At 36.3% G+C, this 8,722-nt stretch overlaps 1 protein-coding gene across 10 annotated transcripts in view; it reads left to right on the top strand.

Annotated features, from left to right (window-relative positions):
- The first annotated feature begins 3,180 nt into the window (after positions 1-3,180).
- dsx (transcription factor doublesex) overlaps positions 3,181-8,722 on the top strand; it is a 243,409-nt gene continuing 237,867 nt past the window's right edge. For 9 of the 10 annotated variants that reach the window (XM_028178988.2, XM_028178987.2, XM_089738399.1 and 6 more), the window contains exon 1: positions 3,181-3,787. In XM_028178988.2, the coding sequence (XP_028034789.2) occupies positions 3,286-3,787 (502 nt within the window). In that variant the 5' untranslated portion in view covers positions 3,181-3,285. The remainder of the gene's footprint in view (positions 3,788-8,722) is intronic. The other variant, XM_028178986.2, reaches the window with a different exon arrangement.

Below are 8,722 nucleotides of genomic sequence, written 5' to 3'. Positions count from 1 at the left end.
AAACAACACTCGGAGCGTCGTGGCGTCTGTGTTTATGGAATATGCACCTTCTCTCGTTTCCTATAGTAATAATAATGTTATGTGCTTACAATTTAGTAAAAAAATCCCAGATGTAGCATTAGTAATGACGTGCTCATTAGCATTGTTACATTTGCGATTTTTCAAGTTATTCACTCACTGAACTTGTAACACTAGCATTTTTAATGTCATTGCTTAGACCGCCAGCCACATTGAGACATGACTTTTAGTCTTAGGTTTACAGTACAACGGCTGCCCCATCTTTCAAATCGAAACGCATTACTGCTTCACGGCCGAAATAGGCGGAGTAGTGATCTTTACGCGTGGGGGATTCGAAGAGATTGTAGTCGGTCAGATTTATTTAACACAGAAGAACAATAATGGATTGTTTTTTTGTCTAGCTATGCTATACTAGTTTCGAGGGGTTATATTAGCTTCACCGAATGTATAGACGAGTTCACGAGGCTTAGCTTGGCGAAATTGCTAACACGAGCTCTAGCAAGGGCGGTGCATCGTTCAATCTGCTACCGGATCGGAATCACGACATTCACGACCCACTGAAAAGATCTGTCAAGAAACTCAGTGGGCTGTGTCTATGAGTGTCAACCGGATTTCTTTACAATGCCTTGTCGAGCGTTTTCAATTAAAAAAAATTAGAACAGTTCTTCCACATCACTTTACGAGACAAAAAAGAGATTTTAATACATAAAGATATGAAACTGAATATTAAGATGTCAGTGATTAGGGTAGAACAATGATTCGTAATCTCTGTAGCGCGGCACTTTTGTGTGCCGCCATATTTTGTATACAATATTGTTACCATTCTATCCATAGTATTATAGGTCCTAAGTAAAAAACTTTTGAACTTCTATTTTTCATTGCTCACCGTGCGAAACACTGTTCTTACCAGAGCAAACGTTAGCATAATAGCTCAGGCTGTACCCCATGAACTCGCACAATAGTCACGGTAAAGCCATAATTGCCCCCAGAGGCTACTGCCGGATAGGTAGGCAAAATAAAACAGAGGAAAAAATGCTGAATGACCTACTCGCTTTGAATTTAGTATTTCGGCTACAGCGTATTTAATTTTGAGCGATCCTAAGTTGATACCCCCGGATAGCTTGCCGACCGAGAGGGCTGGTGGTCGTGGCGCCGACGACCAGCGGTCCGACGTCCCGAGGGGGAGAGATGTGCTCCGCACTAAGCACTTCACTTTCCCCCTTTAGCCTTTTCATGGCTACTGTCTCAAGCGGGGTTCGGACGTTTGTTGTTGAGCTACAGGAGATTTTAGTCAATTCGACCACGATATGCCCCGCCCTCCAATCCCAGTGGAGGGCGGAAGTCCGGCTATTTCATCCTGACCAAAAAAAAATATCCTAAGTAGACACAAATAACCAATATGTAGAATATTTATGCCGTGAAGCAGTAATGCGTTTCGGTTGGAAGAGCGGGTGTGAGCGCTTTTAGCCCTCTAATCAATGATAATAAAAAATCAAATGCATAATCTGTTTCTTATTTATCTGATATTCTGTTTCTTATTTAATCGGACTGGTGCCGCCTAAAAATAACTTATCTAACTTTTAATATATTTCGTCTGCGCTATAAGCTCTACATAATATTACCGGAAAATTTAAGTATCTATATATCTCTTATTGCTATTTCACCAATTTTTTTTGTTATATATTGCTGGTCAGCTTTTACCAAATTTAAGGAGAGACGGTACCATACAGCATACAGCAATGCGGCCATCAACCTAAAACAATAAAAATGATCCGACGATAACGTAAATTTTGTGCTCAACTCGTGCTACTTATTAGTATAAATAATTCGTATTTATACCAACACTGTATTCACCTTGAATATTAAAGCTTAATTTTAATCTCACACAGATCGCATTATACATTATTATGACATGATATCTGCCCTTCACAATAAAATTCACTGATTAGCTTCACACCGTTTCAGACACAGATAATTATTACGACTAAAAGACTAAAAATATGATTGAACAGTTAAACACTATTTAAACAGAATGCAATAAAAAAAGACTATTTAGTTATACGAATGTTGCGTTTAAAAACGACCAAAACTTGTGACGTAATAACAACGTGCACACATAAGTAGCCTGCGTGCAAAAATTGCGACTGCACACAATGTAATTTAGACACACTCTTGTATAAAGCAACGAGTACTTACGTGACCGTAGAACGTATAGATTTGTGTGTCTGTCGTCGCGTAAAGACAACACAGCTAAAATATTGTAGCGTACGTATATGGAACAGCTTTGTCTGTGTGTTGTTTGGACGTTGTTGCACGCGATCCGAATGCAGCCACACGCAGTTCGGGACATTTATTACTGTACTGAAATATCGTACAGACTTTTCTAATGTTTTTTTACTAGTTGTACTATAACAATTTTCTTATTAATTTGATTAATATTTTTTTTTAAATAGATATGCTATATTAGCGTTTTCGCAGACGGATACTTGAATTGCTTTTAGAATAAAACAATATTTAGTCAAGTAAAGTAATATTTTATGTTAGCCTTTTATGGACACAATATGATTCTTTAAAGGAAACTTTTGAAACATTGTTTTTTGTTTTATATAATGAATTAAACTCAAAATATGACAATGCATGCCCTACCAATTGTTATGAGAGATCTAATTAGTTTGTAGGTTAGTCACGATACATACAATAATGACAGTGAAATTTAATTTTTTTATTTTGTTTCAATATCTTAATAAAATGCATCGAGCTAGATAAATAATTTTATAATCTATAATTGTAGAGTGTGTAATTTTGTGCTCTGCTGATAATTTTTAAGTATTTTGTGATTTTGATGAAAAATAATTAGGAAATGACCATAGGTAATAATTTTCTCAACACCACCCCACCACATCTGGAATTTCTGACTTTATGTGATGATTTTTTTTCTTTTATCAGTTGGTTTAACTTTTGTAGTTAATGAAGTGTGCAAACTATTTAAAAATGGTTACTAAATTGGAAATCTGGCATAATTTATTTAGGAAAACATGCCGTCGGAAGAAAATCGTCGCTGCAAAATTAAGTAATGTGGAATAATAAATTGTAGAGTTGCATCGTTGCACTGGAATAAATGCAGTAGCGCGGCGAGGTGGGCCGCGGGGCGGGGCAGTGCACAGCGGCGGGGGCAGTCAGTCGCATCGTGACCGCGTGTTGTGTTGCGCGTGTGTAACAACACGCGCCAACTTTGCCGCGTATACGGCCGACAACGAGGACCCAGCAATGGTGTCGATGGGCTCATGGAAACGCCGCGTGCCCGATGACTGCGAGGAGCGCTCCGAACCCGGCGCCTCCAGTTCGGGCGTTCCTCGTGCCCCTCCTAACTGTGCGCGCTGCCGCAATCACAGGCTCAAGATCGAGCTCAAGGGTCACAAGCGGTACTGCAAATATCAGCACTGCACTTGTGAAAAGTGCCGCCTTACCGCAGACAGGCAGCGGGTAATGGCAAAGCAAACGGCAATCAGACGGGCCCAGGCTCAGGACGAAGCGCGTGCGCGTGCGCTGGAATTAGGAATACAGCCCCCAGGGCTGGAGTTGGATAGGCCTGAACCACCAGTGGTGAAGGCGCCACGCAGCCCCATGATACCGCCGTCGGCACCACGCTCCCTGGGCTCGGCGAGCTGTGACTCCGTACCGGGTTCACCTGGGGTGTCACCATACGCTCCACCGCCGTCAGTGCCTCCGCCGCCAACTATGCCACCACTGATACCACCCCCGCAGCCCCGTAAGTACTTTATTTTTTATTATTCTGTGAAATTAAATTTGACTCTTACAATAATCGGTGTGCGTCCTCGAATGTGAAAAATAATGTAGTATTCTTATGCCTTACAGTTTCCTAAATGAACACGAAACATATTAAAATTTATGAACTGTCTACGTAATACTTTTTAAAGATTAGCTGAACTATCTTTGAAAACTGTTTTCAATTATTAAAAATGCTGTGTATAAACAAAGAATAAATTAATATTTTAGGATAATAGTTTGCTCTGTAATACAACGATGTAGGTACACATCGTATTGTTATTAAACTAGGCTCTATAACGATACAGAAATGGTTGAAAATAGTATATGATAAATAAATTTAAAAAATTGAACCCTGACCCGAAAAATATCCGAAGAATTTAGAATCTATTCCTCTAATTGATTACAAAGTAAATATAGAATATACTGGAAATAGAAACGAGGAACACACGCACTATTACACTTTAGTATGTTTAAGTCGACTTTCAAATCCAGAGTTGACATTGTATGTAGCGCGCTGGAATGCGATTATCTCAATTGATAGATAGGTACATACTTGATACTCAAGAACCATTATTAGCTATGAAACCAAAGTAACGCTAAATTAAAATAATTTCTTAGGTTTACTTTAGTATTCTTTTTGTATTATTGTTGTCCCTTTGAATTAGTCCAACAAATTGTTGAAATTAAAAGTAAAACTCTAACGTAACGTAGGTAAATTGTGTCTACAATTCGTGAATCGAAGAATAAAATTATATTATGATCAAGCACCTACAATGTTGTTGACATTTGGATAAAAAAAGCGGAATAATCAGCAGAGGACACAGCGTGAAGTGAATAATTCATGAAACTAATAATATTACAGAGAACGTTTTCGCTTCTCTATTACATACATTGAGAGATATAACATTTTTTTGTATCTAATCCAGAAACAAATTAATATATTAAAATAAAACAAAAATACGCAGAAACATATTCCTTGAATTGGAAATCCACTTATTTCTTTAAATTTAAATTTAATATTTTTTACAGTTATCTTATACCTTTAAACGAGCAATTCTTGTATATTAATACTAGCTGACCCCGCAAACATTGTTTTGCCATATATAAGATTTCTAGGGAACTTCTAGTGTAGAAAAAAAAAACTAACTTATTGTGTGTAAGGATGTGGTAAATGAGTGAAAGAGGTATGTAGTGCTGTGAACGATGAGGGAATATATAATAAAAATAACAAAACCTCATTCAACCACATAATACCTCATTATAACAAAAAAAAAAAAGTCCAAATAAAAAAAATCATGTTAGGGGTGGACAACCCTAATCACTTAGGGGTATAAAAAATAGATAGTAGCTGATTCTCAGGCTTACTGAATATGCATAAAAAATTTCATGAGAATCGGTCAAGCGGTTTCGGAGGAGTATGGGAACGAACATTGTGACACGAGAATTTTATATATTAGATGTATATATATATAACCTGAATTTCGGAAACGGCTCCAACGATTTACATAAAATTTAGTATACAGGGGATTTCGGGGGCGATAAATCGATCTAGCTACGATTTCTTTTCAGAAAATGTTGTTTTATTCGTGTTTTCAATAATCAACTCTTCCCGACATCTATTGGCGAATAATAATACTATTTTTCTTAATTGAGGGCAACTAACCGCTTTAAAGAAACAAAAAGGTGGCGTTATCAAAAAAAACGGTCAATATCTAGTGTTTATCTAAATAAGTAAGTATACAAAAGTGAAAAATATGAATTTAAACATTGGAAATCGATGCATATTACATTTTGTCGCTTAATTTGTATTTTCGAGTCGGGGGCCGCGCCGTCTAAAAATAGATTTTTGCTTAACTCAAATGTCGTGTATCCAACCCGTAATATATTTAACGTTTTCGCTGAAGAATATTTTGTCAGGAGCGCATTAACATCGCACCAGCTAAAACCGAAACCTTCGTGTGATCATTATAAGGGTGCATAATGTAATTAAAACTACGTTTATGGTCATCATATTATTATTATTATTTTATTGCTTTGATGGGTGGACGAGCTCACAGCCCACCTGTGGTTACTGGAGCCCATAGACATCTACGACGTAAATGCGCCACCCACCTTGAGATATAAGTTTTAAGGTCTCAAGTATAGTTACAACGGCTGCCCCATCCTTCAAACCGAAACGCATTACTGCTTCACGGCAGAAATAGGCAGGGTGGTGGTACCTACCCGTGCGGACTCACAAGGGGTCCTACCACCAGTAATTCAGTAATTCACCAATATTATTATTTCTGACGTTTCGAATTCTTTATAGCTCTCGTGATTTACGAATGACTGTGGTTTTATTCGCCCACGTGTCAGTATTGTGTTAACGCTAGATCAAACCGTAAATGTAGTAATTATTGCAACAACTCGCGAAAACAAACTAAAATACTATAATGCATTATATTTTATGCCGATAACATCTATATATTAATACGTGAAACAAAAACTTTGTATCCCTTTTTACGAAAATTGCGCAGACGGAGGAGTATGAAATTTTTCACACTTATAGAGAATATAGAGAAGAAGTGCACAATGCTAATATTTTTTTTAAATAATGCATAAAAGATACATTAAATCAATAAAGAAAACATTACACACACTACATACCATGTATTTGAAGCACACACGCATGCATACTATTTATTGTCAAACTTTTGTTCTTGACGTCTGTGGTCAAATTGAGAATAGTTTAAATATTATTTGTCTTTGTTAATATTTTTTATAGTATAGTCTTGGCGAAATATGTGATTATAGAAGTATAAAATACAATCATAATAGTGTACAAACTTATTATACAATTCCAATTAATTATAGTCGAATTTCGACTACTGCGGGACCTCTAGTAATTATAAAAACATAGTCTCTATTTAAAATAAAGAAACCGATAAAGCGATATAAAATTACAAAAAACAACGTTTCATTGTATAAAATGTTTTTATTTCAATAAAAATTTGCTCCTCTAATTCTCAATATGTCCAACTGAAGCAGTCTACCTGATTTGAAACCAGAAATTCTTGAAAGCAAGAACAGTTATTTGAACACAAAAAAATAATCGGTTCGCTTTGCAAATCTTAAGTGAGGATATACTGTGAGGATATCAGGCAACATTTTATCAAACTAGCCGGCTAAATAATTTACAGGACAAATATGTTAATGAAATAGTTTGTCCCTTTACCTTGAGCATTTTGCGTTCCAAAATGTCAAAGAATTTTGAGTAGATCTGCAAACTATTTTTTCACTTTACTAGCACTTTGCTCTCCATTATCATGATTAAACTGCTGTATTCTAATAGTATATCCAAATACGGATTTATTTGTGTTTGGACGAAAATTCTATTCACGTGAGTAACCGCTAGTTCTTACTTTTTGAACGCGAACATCTGAAGGTTGCGGGGCAAGTATCAATTATAATTGAATAATGGAAAATCTAACAATTGTCACATTAGACTTCCCAAAGAAACGATAGAGGGTAACAAAATTTGCCGCTTTCATTGGCTAGGTCATGTATTGTATGTTTTCGCGGGTCACTCACTATTTTACATGTTTCTGCCGCCATGCTGTCAGTGTTCCAATCTGTCTCTCTATATCACAATTGAGACGGACTCCGACCTCACAAGGTGTCCAGCGTTATTCACGTCATGGTGTATGCTGTATGCTAAGTACATAAAAGTACAAGACGGGAATGCTCTTTAAATATAACGTCATAAAAATCGTCAAAACAAAACGAATTTCAATGTAAATTAGCCATTCCGTTTTTTATTATACTGGGCATATCTTGGATGCGTGTGTTTGGACTTCGTCTGCAAAAAACGGACACACTTGTGGAATGCAGATCGTAACTAACTTTGGAGTGCATAGTTTAAAATACATTGATGCGACCGACCGAAAAAACTTTAGCTTTCGACGTAGGTAATTGGCACTTATTTGATGCTAAAAATTATTAATTATCCGCCTGTCATAGTAATTAACGGACATTAAGGACACGATCGGAAATCAAAATAAACATGGCTTGATTTGTTATGGTACATATTATCGTCTCAATAATTTAACAGAACTAATTAACGGGATTCAGAAGTCTTTAATTGTCCCAGTTTAACCGGTGCTATATCTTTTCCGTAATTATTTTAGGTCTATGTATTATCAATAACGTCGCGATTTTATTTAAAAAAAAATGGACGTGTCGTAAATATGAAAATATAAATCGAAAACCTAGCTCCAATTAAAACAAGATTCCTGTTAGATATTCTTATTTCCTTCTAACCAAGTTTCTTTTAAAAAGGGGATACAAAAAAATTCAAATGTGATTTAAATAGCTTATTTATACAGGAACAAATAAACTAAATATATTATTTTTAAACAGAATACAGATTAGTCACTAAATTTGGTCTTGAAAAATCTTCAGGCCAAATGAAATCAGTAGGTATACACTCTTGTGGATACGTAAATAAATCACGTGTGATCAGAATGAACGCAATTTATCAATCTGCATTTAAATAGTTCCGTGTCAAAGTTAAAGACTCGGTAGTTTCGAGTTTCGATAACGATGACCGTTCTGATAACGGAACGAATTTTGTATGCGAAAAAATTTGAATACAACGCAATTCGGAAATTGACCTATTTCTTATATAATATATTTTTTTTATGAAAATACTATTCACGCTTTCTACATTTTTACAATTCGTTCTCTCAGTAATTTTTAGATGGGTGGACGAGCTCAGCCCACCTTGTGTTAAGTGGTCACTGGAGCCCATAGACATCTACAACGTAAATGCGTCACCCACCTTGAGATATAAGTTCTAAGGTCTCAGTATAGTTACAACGGCTGCCCCAACCTTCAAACCGAAACGCATTACTGCTTCACGGTAGAAACAGGCGGG

The sequence above is a fragment of the Bombyx mandarina genome, chromosome 25 (assembly GCF_030267445.1).
Source record: "Bombyx mandarina strain Sakado chromosome 25, ASM3026744v2".
NCBI classification, from domain to species: domain Eukaryota; kingdom Metazoa; phylum Arthropoda; class Insecta; order Lepidoptera; family Bombycidae; genus Bombyx; species Bombyx mandarina.
Note: the sequence above shows the minus strand (reverse complement) of the source record. Positions and strands in the feature narration are given on the sequence as shown.